General features: G+C 46.0%; 1 protein-coding gene across 17 annotated transcripts in view; it reads right to left on the reverse strand.

The window, feature by feature from the left end:
* The window catches only part of DGKZ (diacylglycerol kinase zeta), a 1,700,725-nt gene that overhangs the window by 941,346 nt on the left and 740,206 nt on the right, over window positions 1-19,173 (reverse strand). For all 17 annotated transcript variants that reach the window (XM_069623235.1, XM_069623234.1, XM_069623231.1 and 14 more), the window contains one exon: window positions 4,351-4,459. In XM_069623235.1, coding sequence (XP_069479336.1) covers window positions 4,351-4,459 — 109 coding nt within the window. The remainder of the gene's footprint in view (window positions 1-4,350; window positions 4,460-19,173) is intronic.

The following is a 19,173-nucleotide window of genomic DNA, read 5'->3' on the forward strand; positions in this document are numbered from 1 at the left end:
GTGATCACAGCAGCCAGTTTCTGGCAGTCAACAGCACAGTCCAGTCTACTCACAGTGATGGGCTCAAACGTTTCAGGGGATGGGGGGAGAAAGCGGGGGGAAGGGGGGGGGGGGAAGGGAGGTCAGCGACTGACAGTGTACACCAGGTGAGAGTTGCAGCCATTCAAACATGTCCAGCATGGCCCCAGTAGCGAGGGCCAAGGGCCTCACACCACTCCCCTGGGGGCGGGGGGTTCAGAGAGATGTCTTTATTGATGAGGGTACCACTAGTCCACTCCCTGGCCAGCAGCCACATCAGGTCAGTTCAATTATCGCTGCGATGTCCCCTCAGGGGTAGTGGTCAGTCCGCCATGGCATCATCCGGAGCCTGGGACCACCAGCGTGGGGAAGCAAGGCCAACTGGGGAGCAGGGCCAGTGTTTGAGGTAGTGAGACCAGCAGGCACAGCATGGACAAAAAGCCTGCCATCCACCCCGGATTGGGCTTAATTGGCATTTGGTAGGACCTGGGCCAGGATCCTGCACAATGCGTTTATGCTTGGGTTTAATAGTCTGTGCAGACACCTACAGCAGGCACGAACAGAGGGGGGACTGATGCAGTTATATTTTACCAGACTGTCAGGATCGCAGGTGAGTTGGTGGCCGTTGGCTCCAATCACCAAAAAGACGGCTTAATCGCCTTCCTGGGGGTCGGAGGCGCTTCGCAAGTCCTGCGACTGTCCCTCACAAGAGGACCGATCTTCCACTGGTCCATGGGCCCTCTGGGGTCTGGTCCAGGTGCTAAAGCTGCCCCACAGTCACAGCCAAGTAGTTCCTGAAAATCCGAGGGCCTGTGGGAGGGGCCCACACAACTGGAGCTTCTGTTGTCCGCCTACTGAAATTCCACAAGTGCTGCACCCCACATCAGACCGTGCTGCCCATTCGTCAACGTTCGTTCCCAACGCCGGTTCAGTATAGCCCCCACTCCTGTCCCACCAGGGACTATGTCTCAGCTAGTCTCCATTGTGTTGGTAGTTTCCACCCAGATCAAGTGCACACCGGAGCTATTTATAACACAGGCGTTCCATTGCATTCGCCCCGTAGTTCTGTACTGTCTGCCTGCAACATGTTTGAACTGAATATCGCTGCTTCCTCCAGGGAGCCCGCCTCTTTCCATTCGTGATCGCTGCTGGGTCCTTTTGAGGAGAGCCCCGCTGAGATCAGCGTCTCAGCAAGGGCCTCGGCAGGACGGTACATTCACTGTCCTGATTGGCAGGGTCCCACTGTGTCCTCAGTGATATTGCCCAGTGTCCTCTGCTACTTTTCCTTCCTCGTCGCAGTCAGAGCTGGAAGGTTACCTTGGCGAGTATGGAGATGTGGTTGCACCAAGTGTGATGTCAAGCCTGGTGTAACCATTTGTCTCTAGGGTGTTTGTTGCAGTTACAGGGCTTCCATAGTGGAGATCTCAAAAACGTTGGTCTAGCTGTAGATGTTCACATGGCTATCTGATTGACAGTAAACAAATAGGTTGCTATAAACGGGATGCTGCTGCTGAAACCAGGAGTTAAAGAGATTCAGAGGTTGAGTCGCCATCGTAATTTGTAACAGACACCAGTAATTCATACAAGGAACATCATTTTCTTGTAGGGTCTAACCATTTTACAAACGTGTTTCTTAGCTGAAGTTAAAACTGATAGAGATGTGGAAATGGAAGCGATATTCATAGTCCAGGACGACTCGTGTGTAACTATTTGTGCTTGTATAGGTCCATAGGTCTTGACGGAGAATGTGCCGTGGAACCTTTAAGTGGCAGGAAAGGGCAACAACAAAATGGGTCAGCAGGGCTCATACACACAGGATTCCCGCCCATCCCACCCATTCACATGGCTTCCTGCCCGACAAAGAAACGTGCCTCCACCTACCAAACGAGGGGCTGGCAGGATCCCAGAAACCAGCCGACAGAAAAGGCCCCTTTCCATATGAAGGCTGCATGACTAACACAACTGACCGGTATGTATGTTCACTGGCTTGCTTTTAAATGCATGATTGGTGTGCATGCACAGATTACATACAATGAATCCCTGAATAATACAGGATTCCGATCACTGGACAAAACATGAACAACTCTGCCCAGGCTGGAACGATGGTCTATCCATTACAAAAACATGTTTAAAGAGGTAGGTTTGCAAACACCATTTACAATACAAATTGTGACATTTACAGAAACAGGAAATCGTGCAAACACACAAGAGCTATCTTCATGCTCCACTCAAGGAATGTCTTACACCCCCGCCCCCCCCCCCCCCCCCACCCTCCCCGGCCCCCTTTCCGAGCTCAATGACTGCCAATACCTACTGTTTCCATATCAGAGGTCATTTAACCAGCAAGCAACGTTCCCTGGTCCCTCGTTGGTCATTTTACCCCCTTTTCAGCAAGGCCCAGTTCACCCACTTCCTCTGGCCACTCGTCTATTCTCAGGATCCACGTGTACCTCCAGTGTTGAAGTACCATTCTCTGCCCCCAGGTGGAGCCATCTTACTCCACACCGATTTCGCATAGGTTAGCTTTTGCGGCCATCTCAGCACAGCATTAATCAAGGCCGCCTGGGCATTGGAGGCAAGTGGATGCCATAACCCCACAAAACTGCCCAATGCTTGCTACACCTAGGGAAACAATAACAAGATGGGCGTTCCTGGCGGAATACGATTATTCCAAATTAGAACGATTTTTTTTTTAACACATCAATCTGGTAATGACTTGACTATCATGCAACTGGAGTCATAGCCATACGTTTTTAATGTACTTCTGAAAAGCGTTATTCTTTCTAATGTGTCCCTCAAGACATATTTAGTTATGTAGGGACTTCGAGCACTTAATACACTCTATCACATTTTTTGAGGCTTTGATACTTTAAAATTACACTTCCCAAAAATGTAAAGTGTATTTGTATTTTTCAGATTATGCGGTGATGAAAATGGTATGATTTCGCACCACCACGTGATATAAAGGTATGGTCTATGTGATGCAACTAGTAAACGTCACATAACCAAAATAAATGTGATTAGAAACAATAAATCTTATAAGTAATTCAGCTGAATGATACCCATTAAGTACCATAGATGTCCATTTTCGTTCATTTGACTGTTCTAATGTAGAATAATCTTATTCCGCAAGGAACGCCGCTCTTGTGTTTATTGGATCTCCCCTGTTCCTGGGCGAGTAGGGGGACCCATCCCTTCTGTGCTCCTTGCTACACCTCGGGGGCAGTTCAGTATCCCCAAGTTTAAATGTTGCCATATTCACAGGGGTCCGATCCATTTATACTTTCTAACCGGTCAGTCGATGCTGTAGATGGACATGCACATTTCAAATGTCTTTCGTCCAACATCATCATCATTCCTTTCTGGTTTCCCCAATAGACCCAGGTTTACAGAGGGAGAGGGGGCATCTCTCCATAGCCTGAACAATAGTGTCAGAGCTAAAGAGGGGAAACTTGAAAGTTAGCCCGCCTGGCAAAAGGACCACAGCGATGAGAACATCAGGCACCTACTCCGACATGATCAATCACACCTCACACTGCTCAGGGAAAGAAAGGGGACACTTACTCTTTCCCCCTAACCGACGATACACCACTACAAATGGGGCATCAAGGAGTACCATAGGGGGGGTAGGTGGGACCCACCAGGAACTTTCACATAGGGGAATCCTCTAGTTATGGGACACCATAATCTCCTGCTTTACCTAAACATCAGTCTGTCTCTTTAGGAACCCGTGTGTCTCAACTTTCAAAATGTCTTTCTGCCCTTGTGTCACTGGTTCAGTCACCTGCCATTGACTATGCCCTGCAAAGGGGTCCTTCCATCACAATCCCTGGATACCATTGCTTCCCTCTATGGTGAAAAGTTCCTCCCTCCGATACTGGCCGGCTGCCCAATGAAATACAGGTGAAGTCACACTTAGGTATTGAAGTCAATAAAAGGTATAACTTCTGATCACCCAGCCCACAGCTCCCTAGGGGGAAAACAAACAGACACATCACACACATTAACAGCCGGCCAGTCTGGCGGGGGAGTGGTAGACAACGTCCCCCCCAAGGGCAAGGGGCATGCTAGTATGTAACAGACATGAAGGGCGTGACGGAAAGGGCTGCTGGTGTTCCATCTCCTACAGAGAGCACTCGTCATTTCATTGAAAGCACAAAAGGTGGGAGAAAAAACAAACCGTGTGATGACAGACGGTACAAAAGCAGGAAAACGCACGTAGGGTGGTGAAAGGTAAGAACCAGCAGAGATGAGAGACACGGAGGTGTAAGGGCGGAAGCATCCAGAATAAGGGAGAGCAGAGGGATGCTAGACACAGTTCGAGTCACTCACACTCCAGTCCACAGTGCTGCATATCTCCCGCTCCGAAGCATTTCTCACTGCACCCCCGATGGGCGACTGGGTGACCATGTGCTGGAGGCCAGACTTGGCGATTGCTTTCCTGCAGAAAGGGAAATAATTTGGGGACAGGTGAGGCCACTATTAATCAGCACACAGTAATTTAGTGCCTAGCAACAACCCCCCCCCCCCTCACTCCCCAATTCCCGTGGACGAGGAGAACCATTGGAGGCCCAGCTCCTTAGGAGGACCACAAGTGGTGCCTCACACAGCCATGAAAAGTCATCTCCAGCCACCAGAGGCACATACGAGCCCTGGCGACCATCAGAATCATGTGAGCACCCCCCCCCCCCCAAGGAACCTACCATTACGCAGGCACTGTGTCACAACCCAAGAAAGCAGGACATGTTTCGCAGGAGTCCTCTGAACAAACACCTCGGCTCCTATTAGCACTGGAAGATGTTGCGGGTAAATTGGAAGACTGTCACATGACATTCACCTGCACTTAGTCAATGTTGCAGAAGAACACCCAAAAGGACCAGAGGCCCAAGGCATTGATCGCAGAGGCAGCAAATAAATCTCATGGCGTCTAAAACACCAGCCAAGAACTGGAACACACACAAATAAGGCAGAAGAAGAGTTGAACTACTGCCAGCCAATTCATTTGTTTCGGAATGCTCCCACGTGCACACTCAGGATGGTGAAGCCCCTCTCCACAGGACCGGAGTTCAGTAATAAGTGGCCTGCAATACACCCCTCCCCCACTCGTCACTGCATGCTTGCTGGTGAATGGAAAAGACTGGGAAAGCCAGCCTGAGAGCGCAGATACGCCACACTGAAATGCTTCGAGATGCGGCTAGCTTGTGAAGGTGCGAGTGGGGCGACAGTTCAGGGCCCAAATCCCCCCACCACCTCCTCCCTTCGGTAGTCCAGCGGCAGTACCCTTAGATCAGTGGTCTTCAAACTTTTTTGGCTCCGGCCCCCCCTGAGCCAAGTTTAGGCAGGCCGGGTCCCCCTAGAAATCACTATGAACTTTTGCGTGCCGTCACCGCACCCTACTCCCAGTACAGACCCTGGGCTCTCCCCCACCCTACTCCCACCATTAGCCCAGTGCTGCCGCCCATCCTGCTCCCACCACAGTCCCATAACACAAACATACACATTTAAATAAAAAATAAAATCGCCATAAACGTACCTTCTGCAGGGGCCTGCGTGTGGTTGCTATAATGCCCCGCTCCAGGTTGCTCTGCCCGTATGTGCGAGGAGGCGCAGGAGCACCCCCTCGCACATACATACATGCAGTGCCCCAGCCAGCATTTCCAATGAGCTATGCAAGGCTGGCGAAGCAAAACACCCCCAACGTTGCATGGCTCAGTGGTCATGTGCAGCTGGGGAAATTAACTGTCAAAGGCAAACAGTGTTTCCCTTTGACAGTTCAGCTGGCCCAGGAGCACTCCCTCAGCTGGATAAAGCAGCTGAGGGAGTGCTCAGTGTTTCACTGCGCTGGCTCCTCAGCTCCTCCATAATGGGTGAGGTGGCCAGCGGGTGGATGCCTCCTCACCCATTATGGATGAGTCGGGAGGCTTGGACTGGCCTATAGGGCAATGACTGTACCAAAAATGCAAAATACTAGTGTAGGCCAATCAAAATGGGCCACTTTTTTGGCCAGTTTGAGGAGTTACTTCACTATGCAGCTAGTAGTTTTGACCATTGTTGCTGAATACATATTCTTTAAATATCACAATTTGTTTACATTTGAATAAAAAACAACCCCTTGGGTACTATTCAGTCTGTGACTAAAGGACTGAATATCCATTTGCAACTGCTGGCCATGTTTTCATTGGCGCCTAAGACCGTTTTATGGTCCATGTGATCTTCCCCCTCCCATTTCCCCCAATCTAAAAATAAATAAATAAAACTTTCTTTTTTTTTTCACATTTCATGCTGGGCTCTGGCACCCCTCCTAGGAGGCGGCGGCGCGCCCCACAGTTTGAAGACCTCTGCCTTAGATGCTCTGGACCAATCGGACGCTGCATCTGCGGAGGCCAGGGACAGCAGGCCCGAGCAATCGCACATGGCGCCAAACAAGTCATTTACAAAGGGCGCCATTGCCGCCCCCACGCCAGTATGGAGGTGTCTCTGAAAAGCTTCCATGAGGAGATTGCGTAGTGGCAGAAGTTTAAGTGACGGCCACCTAGCTCCCCTGGTGCTGGGAGTGAAGCGCTGTCCACTTACACAGGGTGTCATTGCCATGCAAGCACTGGCGGGCCTTTGAACAGCTTCCTCGAGCTGCCGGCACTCGGCTCCCGTGCTGGCGCAGCGGGGAGGGGGAGAACATTTTCACCAACTAAACAGACAAAGACATTATTTTAAAGTGCCACCGTTTCTTTGCCTCAACACATTTTTGTTTTCTAAAATACATTTGATACTTAAACGTCTTACAATGTCGACCAAAAAACATTTGACCAGGCCTCTCTCCGACCTACATCAGGTTGACGTGGTGCAGTGTCACTTTTAAATGACAACACTTGGCAGGGCTGCGTTCTCACGGTTCTCAGCGAGAACTTATTTTAGGGAGCCCAAACCCCACTTCTTGTATGTCCCCAACTAGTCATCCCTGAGAACCACAAGCAAGATTTCGGTCACCACTCAGCAACATATTGAAGCTTCTTCCCTAGGGTGCGTCACTGTCACGCCACCACTGGGGAGCCTTTGAAAATCTTCCCAGAGCTGGAGCCATTGCGAGAACCCCACGCCCGTGCGGGCACCAGCCGCAGCTACACGCTGTGAGGAGCTGCAGTGATGTCATCATAACATCTTTCTAGAAGGATTTACATGTAGTCAGGGTGGTTCCATTGGTGTAGTTTGCAAGTCAACTTGCTAGGACCGTATTTTTTGTAGGGCTTGTATTTGTACTAAGTAAGGCTTGGAAGGTTGCAATTAAGTGACATAATTAAGTGTTTTAATTGCAGAGTGGGTTAAATTCCCACTTCACGGTTAAGCCAAAGTGTGTGACCCTGTGCAATTAAATTCACCCTGGCTGGAGTCCTTATAAGTGAAGTTAATAAAATCTGAAGAAAAAAACCAAAACATAAAAAAAAGGAGGAAGATTTAGTGATTCTAAGGACAATATCGTGCCCCTCATGTTCCTGTGCTAGAGCTCCACTAGGCAGTCACGTAGAAATGCATTTTTATTGCGGAGGGCAACTCTGTCACATTTGCAGGTGTATATAGTTAAAATAGACATGAAGTGCAACGAATCTTGTATTGTTTAGTGGGGGTCTGCAGCAGAACCGCCATTGGTGTGGGTCTCACCTCAGCATACCAGCTGTGAGCTCAGGGTAGCACCTTTATAAGATTTCCACACCACTTTGTCAGGGGGTTCATCAGAATACCCGGCATGCGATCAGTGCTCGCCTCTCACCATGAAAGATTTCACGCTGAGAGAACATCACTGATCGCATTCAGTGTGTTCTGCTGAGCTGTCCAGACAGGCATCGAGGAGCTTCCCATTCGGAGATCTTACATGCATGACCCCACGTGGAAACTGGTTCTGGGCAAAGTCTTGTTTGTGCTGGGTGCTGCCAGAAATGAAGCTGGTGCCGGTGTGGTCTTAGTGGCACAGCGAGTAGAGCGCTGGCTTTGACATCTGTGCAGAGCCTGTTAACGCAGGTTCGAATCCCGGCAGGGCCAAACTCAGCCTTTCATCCTTCCGAGGTCGATAAATGAGCACCACACACCGTGGGTAATAATACGCAGCGCTCAGATACCTGAGGGTTCGTAGCGCTATATAAATGCCTAATAATTATTATTATTATTATTATTATTAGTCTCAGTTCTTAGGGAATGGTGCATTCTAAAACGGTTTTCAATCAACACACTTAGGAGTCGTGCTCTGGGGCCGATGCGTTGGGAGGGACTCTGGACGCAACAAAGTAGGGGCCCTCTGGATGGTGTGCCCATACTGCTCATTCAGGGACACCGGTTGCCCACCTGCCGCTTATTCCGTTGATCTGGAGAATCAGTGGACCCCAGCAAAGCAGGTGGGATGGGTCACGAGTTTGAGCAAGAGTACCCTTATTCACTTTACTTGACCTCTCTGATCTGCTCCGATTGCCTGCACCTGCATCAATTTAGTTTTCAGCTTGGAGGGAAGGAGGTGTTGCACACTAGGCACATCTTGCCTACTCACCTTTCTGAATCTGGGCAACCTTAGAATGGTACTTTGTTGCCAGCTGTGCAGTAGCACTTGGAACGTTCCAAGTGCCAGATGGAATTACCAATAAACAATCTCAGACCCAAATAACCGGACAGACTCCATTAATATTGCAAAATACTACTTTATTATCAGCCAAAATACAGTAGGGAAACCTGGTGAACAGACAAATTGCAGCTCACACACGCTCAATGATATTGAGGTAAAGGCCATACTCGATGTACGTCAGCTATGACATCGAGTGGTGGGGATTAGTTAAGGGAACATATATTCTGTATATATCGTTTAGGTGTTAGTAACAGAATTGGCTGCTCCTCATCTGGTAAACACGCCTCGAACTACCTCTAAAGACATTTAATCCAGATTAATAGCAGAACAGCAGTGGATTGGATTCTGTAACGTTGTATAGTGCACTGCTACATGGGCCCTCATGATTGGTTAGCATTCTCTCCCAACCTTGGAGTTTCTGCTCGTTAGCAGCACGTGGGCAAAACGAAACCCAGGCATGGGAGCGTCAAACTACCACCCACTTAGTCAATTAACCTACCATTTCTCATCATTTAAGCCCCGAGTCAAGGCTTCTTTTTTTCGTAGACCTTGCTGACTGTTCTCGTCTCTGGGACTTAGGTACTTCACCATCTTCAGTTAGAGCCTAATGAATAGGCCTTGTTTTCAAGTCTTGAATCATGTGTGAGGGGACCAAGATTTTGTCCATTTCGACCTTTTATTTGATGCTATTTAATTCAATTATACTGGGTGTTATTACTAGCCTTGGCCTCTGGAGACTTGGTTGTCATGTGCAAATGTTTTCTTATTTAACTAATCGAAGAGAAATATGTCATGCGTACATAGCCTATCCTCCTTGACCCCCCCCCTCGTAATTATTCCTTGATGTGGCATCCTTGATCCCAGTCCAATAGACATTTTTGTTCTTCGCACAAAGTTGTTTTTCCAGCGCCTTTCAACTCTGCAGCCTTGGTCCGTCTCCGAGGTCGTTTGGTCATTAGTAACACGAGTCAGACATCCATATTTTTCTTTATGGCTGCTCTAATTGCATTACGTTTTCATCTGCAGCAAGCTTCTAGGTCGTATCTACCTTGGGTTTCTGCAGATGTACATTCATTGATCCTCTTCTCGAATAGGATTTCTTCGTCACTGCATACATGTTTCTCTTATTACTTCAATTACATCTTGTTGCCTATCGTTTCAGTACATCCTCATGTCTTTTCTTTAGGACGTCACTTTGCTCCAGTCCGATTTTTCTTATGGCTCTTCCATGTCCAATGGTGTAGACATCCTTCCACTACTTCAGTGCGAGGGTACATTCAATATAGTTGTCTAAGTGCAGAACGCTTCTCGTATCTTCGATGCGGTAAAAGGAACAATACCTGGTGTCAACACACAGTGCCCCCTCTTGCGGTTATTCCAGTATGACGGAGAGGAGGGGGCAGGCACTCAAGATGATGTGTACATCTGCCTCTCTACATTGGTGTGAGCACAATGTGAAAAAGTTCAAAATAGAACAAGCTCTTAGCAAAAGTACTTTCATTGCAGCTAATCACCTCCGATATGTCTATTTAAACAAGTTTCTCAACTTCACAATTAGTGAACCATGGCTAGAACTTTCTCATACCAAGCCACCCTTGAGAAAAAAATATTGTTCCTGCCCCCATACTAGGAGTGTGTCCCCTAAGGGGATACCAGGGGAACCTGGAGCCCTCCTGGACAAAGGAGGTGCAGGAGGGCTCAAGTCTCTTTAAAAAGGGATTAAGGTGACTGCTTCGAATAGAAAATGCAGTTATATGTTATGTTAAAAACAGTCATCTTAATCCCTTTTGAAAAGATTTTAGTGTCCCCGTGGATGTCATTCGTGCCCCCCTCACCCCGCCCATGGGGGCAAGCAGCCCAGGTTGATGACCACTGCTACAGATCCATGGCACCCACAGATTTTAAGAAACGGGGCAAAATGAAAAGTTGCACATGCAAACAGCTTTAGCATCTACAATGCGTTTGCCCTAATGCAAATTCCTTTTTTGTATGTGCCAAACAATGTGAATGCACCAGCACAATTTATAATACCAACCGGAACGGTGTCACTTTGCTTTTAATAGCAAACATTACAAAAAATAGGTAGAAAACAGACACACCCACCCTTCTTGACCGATGCCATGCTGCGTGCCCTGGATATTGAAATACCTTTGAAAAGCCATAACTGGTAGTAAGACAATGACAGCAGCAACACTGTTGACATCTAACTATTTTTGCAAACACAGGGTGGGCTTCAAGACCCAACCAAATCACATTTCTGATGTGTGGATGGAAAACGCGGTACTGAACCTGTACTCTGGCAATTTACTTTTTGTAGAATTCTTGTAGGAGAACTAAAGTTTTGAACCAAGGGGTCATAGTTCCAATCCATTCGCAACATCACAGATATGTGATCCTGGTCAAATCCCTACATGTCTCTTGGTGCCTCGGTCTACAGGACTGCCAAAATGCATAAAACAGTGACAACAGGACGTGCTATATAGACACTAAAATAAATCTTCCTGTTGTTCTGCCGAAACTGTTTAAAAGGTGGTTTAGCTTGGAGTGTGGCACGCCCAATTTGTAGGCTCACTCTGGAAGCTCAAGTCTTTAATCACTGGGAATACTGAGTGTACATGGATAAGGTTCCAAACTCTGAAGAGGATGCGAGGATGGGGCCACTGAGGATATGAAGCAGAGCAGAATTATGAATAATTAGCATTGGCCCCACACTCATTTCCCAATGCTTCCTGTATCCCCTTCACCTTTCCCATCCCACTTAAAGCACTGCTCTGAACAGACTGTTCCTTTTCGGAGTAGCAATGTGGTCATGATTCATCAGTAACATCCCACATCCTCAGGCCTGCAGCAGGGGTACAACGTTGTTACATCGCTAGGCTTTTTTTCGTGGAGTTCCTTGCAAAATATATTCGGCTAAAAAAAAAAAAAAAAAAAAAAAAAAAAAAAAAAACACAACACCTCTACAAAATAAATAAACAAATAAATTAAAACATTTTTTAAAAATACACGCAATCTAAGAACATAGAACTGTAGCAGGATATCCGGCATCATTACCTCTCCCACAATAAAGCTGGCCCTGCAAGGGTATTATAACTATTAGTACCCCAACATGTCAGCTCGGCATCTACGTGTGGCTTCCATCTGCCCAGCAGTAATCCTCACTTAATGTTCTTGCGCTCCACACAATCCCCAGCAAACACCCTCTAATTCGGATTCTAGTTCTGCAACCCAAAACTGTGCTCACGTGCCACATGAGAACTACTGAAAACACATTTCATGTCTTATTGAGTGGTGAAAGTGTGTGGAGAACAGCATTAGTTGGTCACATATGGAATGATAGTACCATAAGCAAGCACCGACAAATCTAATATGTTTGGCTGATGAATAGAGATTGGCCATGTGGCTAGCGTCCCAGGCACTTGCATCATATGTCTAGTGGTTATGCGGAAAATTGTATACAAATTAAATCTTTTTAAAAGAAAAGGTAACTAACCACTTTTTTAATCTGGTCAGTTTTGTGCACACTGTCACAGTGTGCTTGCCTTGCAGGAAAAACAAACTGTTTGCTTTACACGTACACATTTATTCCTAGAGCAAGTGCAAGCCTAAGGAGTGGAAACGCAATTGTATCAAGTTTGAGAGAAATGGTGCAAGATGCTATTGCTACTGTCACCCTATCGACCATCTCGCCCATGCAGCGAGATTGAAACAAGGGATTTTTAGAAAGGCAAGGCTTGTTCTACATTGCAAATATGGAATGGGAAGGTATGTGGGACTGAAGGCACAAAGGATAACCGTGGATAGTTTGAAAGAAGCTCTTTGCATCTAGCTGCCCTCATTTTGTTCTTCTGATTCAACAACCAGCCTTGTATAGCAAAGCTTCTTCAGTTTCTATGTTTTAAGTTTTTGTCAATTTTCGAGAACGGTTTCACTCTAAAGGCTGTTAAACACTAAAACAATTAAGTCCATTTGAATTATGCACTGTACACTTTAAGTCCAGGATCTGTGTGTTGACATGTATCTCAGAGATGTCCTTGAATTGAGGTTGTTTTGAAATTGTTGCTTTCGAAATTGCTTATTGACTAAAAATATTATATTGTTTAAATTTAAAATGTTTCTTTTCTTTATAGAAATGTTATTCTTAAAGAAAAAATGCCCCCGATGAAGAGTTGTTTGCTACTCGAAACGCGTTGGGCCTACCATCTTGTATGAATAATAAATCATCTTGCTTATGAATTTATCCTTCAAGTTGTCAAAATGTAATTATTTAGTGACATTTTGAATATATATCTGAAATGCCCTTAAAAGACTTTCCATCTTTAAAGATTCCCTAATCACCATTAGGCTTTGGCCTTTTAGATAGTGTGCAGGGGACGAAGCTTTCCTAATAGGAAAACACTCTTTTGTCCTAATTGGGTGGCAAGGCATGATTAAGTTCACCCACAAGCACCCGGGGTACCAGCTTGCATGCTGCTAGTGAGTGGAATATTGCAGAAGGGTACAAGCGTGCCAACGAATCGTAGAGGGCCACATAGCAAGGAAGCCTATATTTTGAGAGCCAATGCAACATTGTGTATTTGATAAAATGAAGATTAGGGGGTGGGCATAAGTTATCCACCTGACTCTAGAGACTCAATTACAATCCTATCGCCCATAGAAAGTATACCTAGATGTTCCCCGTAGACCAACCACAATCCGTTATTTTTTTCTTATTTTGCCACATCATCAATAGTATGTCAATGATGACGAGTATGTATTTTTTCATGTAAAACGTTGAGCGAAGGTCTATTGTACTCCCTGTTTGACAACTGATATTAAAACAGCCATGTTTTGCCAACTTCCTGAATCGGTCTTATTAATGGTGCAAGTAAATTCTGCATCCCCATCCATCCAATAAATCGCCTCGCTTAAAGGGCCTACGGGTTCATGTGGTAGCAGAGAAAGGATGGTTAGAGTACTCATCGACTAGTAAGTTAGTATTTCGGACGATCGGACACCCTCTGCCATCTAGCTGGAAGATCGTGAGGTTTCCGGTGGAGAGTGGCGGATATAGAATACTTGCATGAAAATAGATATGGGACAGGTCCCTCTTTCACAAAATCTCACAGACGCAGAGCGGATGGAAGGTGAAAGTGGGCAATTGAAGGAGGAGAGACAATACCAAAAGAGGCCTTGATCTGAAGAACGAATTGGTAGTAAATTGAGGGGGAATGGCAAAATAAGGGGATGGGATTGTGGTAACCTAGAAAAGTAACGGGGGAGGGGGGGCGTGGGGAGGGGTTGTTTAAAATTAAGAGCCCGGTTTCCTGCCTCAAGGCAGGTTTAGAAGGAGTCATTTCGAACCCCAGTCGGGGTATAAATAGGCAACACATAAAGAGGTTTATGATAGGCAATGACTAACACGATCAGAGTATTTTAGGGGCTTGGTGACAAGGAGTACGATGATATATATATAATATATATATGTGAAAAGTCGACTAGTCCGTCTGTCCATTTTTATTTTGTAAGTGAAAAAAAAAAAAAGGTGTCGAAGAGCGACAAGAATAAGCTGGGTAAAGTTGAAGTAGAGATAAAAAGTTTATTACTTATTTTGGGTCATTGTCGGCGCCGACTGAACAGTAGGTTGAGATAACTGAGAAATATAGGCTTTGAGCGGCGAGTGTTGAAGCGCGCATATATTTGTTGTTTTTCTGAAACATTTATGTGTAACCAACGGTAAGTATTGACAGTCAATTGAGACTTGTCACAATGGGAGATATTACTCCACTGAGGCATCCGTCTAAGATGCTGCCAAAACACACTCCCAAGCTCAAACAGTATACTGCAGAATGGGTAAAGGGCACAGCAGATAAAACGTTAGGCCATGGCCACTTGAAAGCGGTATTGCAACACATGACCACATACTTGCACGCTGCATACACAGGGAAGAAATTGAAGAGGCTAGCTATTTTAGAGCTCTGGAAAATGTAGCGGGAGGACCTGCTGCTAGGGGAGTGGATGCTTACTCAGGGCAGGGAGGAAGGTGCTGAGACTTCTGCTCCCCTTACCTCGCCAGAAGTAAACAGCGATTGGATTGTATCTGTTAAAGGACTAAAAGCGGCGACAGGGTAGAGTAACCAGATATATGAACCACCATTTTATAGCAGTGATGATAGTCCAGAAGAGGCTAACAGAAAGGAGGAGATCTAAGATCTTACAGAACAAGGAGTAGAAAAGCAAACAATTGAATGTAACCACAGGCATAGAACGAGAGATTAAGAGATGGAAAGGAGAAAAGGATAAAGCTGACGAGGTAATGCTCATACCTGGATGGGAGGACAAATATTGCTCAAGCTTGATGGGAAAAGTATTGGAGGAAGTAAGGCAAATGGTATATCAAGACGAGCAGGACAGAAAACATAGGGAAAGAGAAAAAAAAGATTGAAAGAGGTAGAACATAAGAGAAAGTAGGCAGAGGCGAGAACAGATGTATCAGGAATAACAGCAAAGGAGAAAAAAGGGCAGAGGAGCAAAGAAAATATGACAATAGGTAGAGAGCAATCAAAGAACGAGAGGAAAGGAAGAGGAAGAAGCACAGAAATTAAGGGATAAAAGCATACAAAGATGAAGGGAAGAAGAGTGTAGAGAAGACAAAAAAGGTAAGAAAAGACATGAAGAGGAAAGAGTCTGGAAGCGAGAAAGTGAAGAGAGCTAGTTGAAGAAATAGAGCAAAAAAAAAATAAATTAAAAAAAAAATAAAGAGCACAACATGGATCGCATTCAGAAAGAGTTAATGGAACAGAGTCCAGTAATATCATGGGGCAACATAGAGGAGTTCCTCAGGTCACAGGGAACATCAGGGCCATTTTGAGTAAACCTAGAGGAAAATGTTGACATAGGCTTTACCGAGGCTCCATTTCAAGACTTCAGAGAAGGAAGCAAAGCAGGAAGGGAGATCAATCCCTGGTCTTCCAATCACGAAGTGACGAAAGAGACCAGTGAAGTCTCACACACAGAGCCTTGTCCCGGTCCCTAGACAGGCTGACCTTAGATAAGGGTGAAGGAGAGGAAAGCCATAGTAGCTGGGGGCTAGAGGGAAAGAGGGAGATAAACCTTCCATGTGGAAGAAGAGGTGCATGTGGTCCTGAGGGATGTCTGCAGACAGACAAGGGAGATGGTCTGATATAGAACAGCCTAAAGATATGACGCCAGATCCAATAGCATATCCAGAGCTACCTAAAGGATGATCGCATAGGGAGAAGGGAGAGTCACCAACATATGTGAGCAGGCTGAGGTCATTGCCAGGTAGAAGGCGAACAGGAACCATTGTCCCCACTATGGATAGGCAGACGATGGGAACGGATTGCGGATTTGGGTACACGCAGTTCCCTTTATTGGAGAAAGGTGAGGCCAGACCGCAATATATTTCATGGCCACTGATGGAGAAGGATAACTTCAGATGCAAACTTGCCAGTTTAACAGCGGGTGCAGTAAAATAGATTTATGAGCTAGAGAAAATGACAGGGGGAAATACTTTAGCAATAGGGGGACATTAAGGGAAAGGGCTGATGACATTTGGACAAGAGCAGGCTATTTGAAGTGTCACAGAACAGCGCACGATGGAGCGCCATTTAACAATTGTACAGCAGATGTCTGGAGAGCGCTTAGGGTGCAGTATCCCGACACATCAGACATGGATGCAATTATGGCACGTAAGATGAAAGATGACGAAGATGCGCTTGGTTACAATTAAAGTATTCAGAAACGGTGGACTCTTGAAACACGGGAACCGTGGGGAAAAATTAGTGGCAGTATTTTAACCACATTTTATGTCAGGGATTGCCTGAGCTGGTACAAATGCAGCTTAAGAAATTAGTGGGAATGGAAGCGAAGCCATGGGCAGAGATACAGGTGACCATAGTGCATCACTGTCAACTGTAAAACATGAAGAAGCTAGAAAACTTGAGGAAGCCAAGTTAGTTCAGAAGAAATTGTCAAAGTAAGCCATAGAATTGACAAGCGGAGAAAGATTGCGATTACAGCAAGCAGTCGTTACATCGGAGGCAAATAACCAACATCAAATGCATCAAGGAGGGAATGGATTTGTGCCACGATGCAAAGGAATGGGCTACAGAGGAAGGGGTGGCTTTCAGAACATGCAGAATGATAAATCAGAATAAGCAAGGAGGATTTAACCAAGGGGGGCTAGTCAGAAGAGCTCCTCCCATATGTTGGACATGTGGAATAACAGGGCACATTGTGCGCCAAGGGTATGTACATGGGCAATTCTCAAGACGGGGGTGGGGGGGCGGGCAGATTATTCTCCAGCATATAGCTTACAAGCTATATGGGGTTGCCCCAAGATCAAACAGTGTATCAAGCACAAGCACCGCAAATGCAACAAGCTTTGCAACCACAGCAAGCACCATTAAATCCCCCACAAGGGCAATCGCAGCACACACCCATGCAAATACAGCAGAATGCAAACACAGGACGGTTACTGAGACCTAGAGTAGGGGGTTGTCAGTATGGTAGGAGGAAGTCCTTTCACAGCACGTGGAGAAGTAAGTATCCACAATAGGACAGCTCACAGGGTGACTTGATGTGCTCAGAACTATTGGTGACACCAGAACCCCAAGAGGAAAGCAAGGGTTGATGTGACGATAGGAGGCAAATCTTATTCTTTTTTAGTAGACGCTGGGGCTACTCGTTCATGTATACGAGGGGGAAAAGACTCAATGTCGGGAAATGCTGTGAATGCTCAAGGATTTTCTGGAGCTACAAGTAGAGTTCCTTTTACTGATGAATTACCAGTCTCTATAGGAGAGGGACATGTCTGTTCCATAATTGTACTCAAGGCAGACACCAGTCAACATTCTAGGATGAGATCTTAATGACGAAACTTAACATGACGATTCTTTTACCGAAAAGGCATGGTGTGTTCTACTCCTGGGATCGATTATATGAACGTGGGCCAATTTATATTGGCGTTTACAAGGCATATGGATCTGCGGGGAATGCCACTGGAACCAGAAGTTTTTCTTCATGGGGTACGCATTTTGTTGACATGGCTACCCAGCTTAGAGGGAAAGATTACGAGAATACCTGATGAATTTTTGTACAGGCCACAGATACCTATCGATGAAAGGGGTGGGAGGGGGGAAACATTACCCTATGTCTCGAGAGGCAGATGAGGGCATTTTCAAGACCATTTCAGCCCTGATGGAATAAGGTATTTTAGTGACGTCAGTCACTGTGTAATACCACGGTGTATCCTATCAGGAAATCGAAGGGAGGGTCATGGAGATTCATACAAGATATGAGACCGACTAACCACATTGTAGAGGCAGAGTTTCCTTTAGTTCCTAATCCGGCGACAACATTATTATGCAGTATCCCAGCAGAAGCACAATATTTTACAGTGATTGACTTGAAAAATGCTTTTCTCAAGCCCATTGCATAAGGACTCCCAAGACCTTACATCATTTACGTTTTGTCTAAACTAAAAAGCACTCAGTTGCCCCAAGGGGACTGTGAATCTCCATCAATCCTTACCAGGGCCCTTCAGATGGATTTAGGCAATACTGATTTGAAGAGAATGGTGATACAGTACGTACATGATATTTTAGTCTGTAGCACAGCAGCAGATGAGGGTAGACAATACTCAATTCAGGTGATGAATATCCTGGCAGACAAAGAGAAACTGCCATGTTATCAGGAAGAAGTGTTGTATATAGGCCAGATGATCTCGCATGAGGGGAAAAAGGGTCACACCTGCAAGAGCTGACATGATCATGAAAACAGCAAAACCGCACATGGTAAAGCACAGGCAACAATCTTTGGGATTACGCAACAGGGGCGTTTGATTATAGTTCATACACAAGACCCCTTTTGCAGGCTCTGAAGAAAGCACAAGTGAATAAGGAAAAGACTGAGGAAATGGAGGAAGGGTTTGAAGAACTAAAGAAATCAATTTGTACAGCTACAGTTTTAGGGATTCCCAACTATGACGAGTAGTTTATTTTTGCACACAAATGGGATCATCATGACAGCAGTGCTTACACAGAACTACACGAGGGTACAAACCTCTGGCACATTATAGTGGAATCCTGGATCCAGTTATGAGAGGGCACATTCCATGGGAACAGTCTGGCAGCACCCGCATTCGCAAGAGACTTCTACCAGTATCGTGATGGTATGTTCCATGACACTTTTCGTAGAGCATGCTTTGTTTGCCATTTTGGAAAAACCTAAGGGTACATTGACATCTCAGAGGGCTTCTGCGTATCAGGTGGTTATAGCGAACCCTGCAATCAAAGTAGTCAGGTGTACAATTAGTGAACCCTGCCATGTTTGTAGCTGAGCCTCTGGTAGAAGGTGAGCATGTGCATGATTGCGCCAACTACTAGGAATTCTATGATGACATCCCATGCGTAAAGAAAAATGCGTTAGGAGGGGTGGGGCAGGGGGAGATTCTCTTTATTGAAGGTTCTTCAAAAGTAGATACAACTAGTGGAGAAAGGCATTCTGGCTCAGCTGTGGTAAGACACAGAGCCACCAGTGAATTTGAGGTG

The sequence above is a fragment of the Ambystoma mexicanum genome, chromosome 11 (genome assembly GCF_040938575.1).
Source record: "Ambystoma mexicanum isolate Mex_15411 chromosome 11, UKY_AmexF1_1, whole genome shotgun sequence".
NCBI lineage: Eukaryota > Metazoa > Chordata > Amphibia > Caudata > Ambystomatidae > Ambystoma > Ambystoma mexicanum.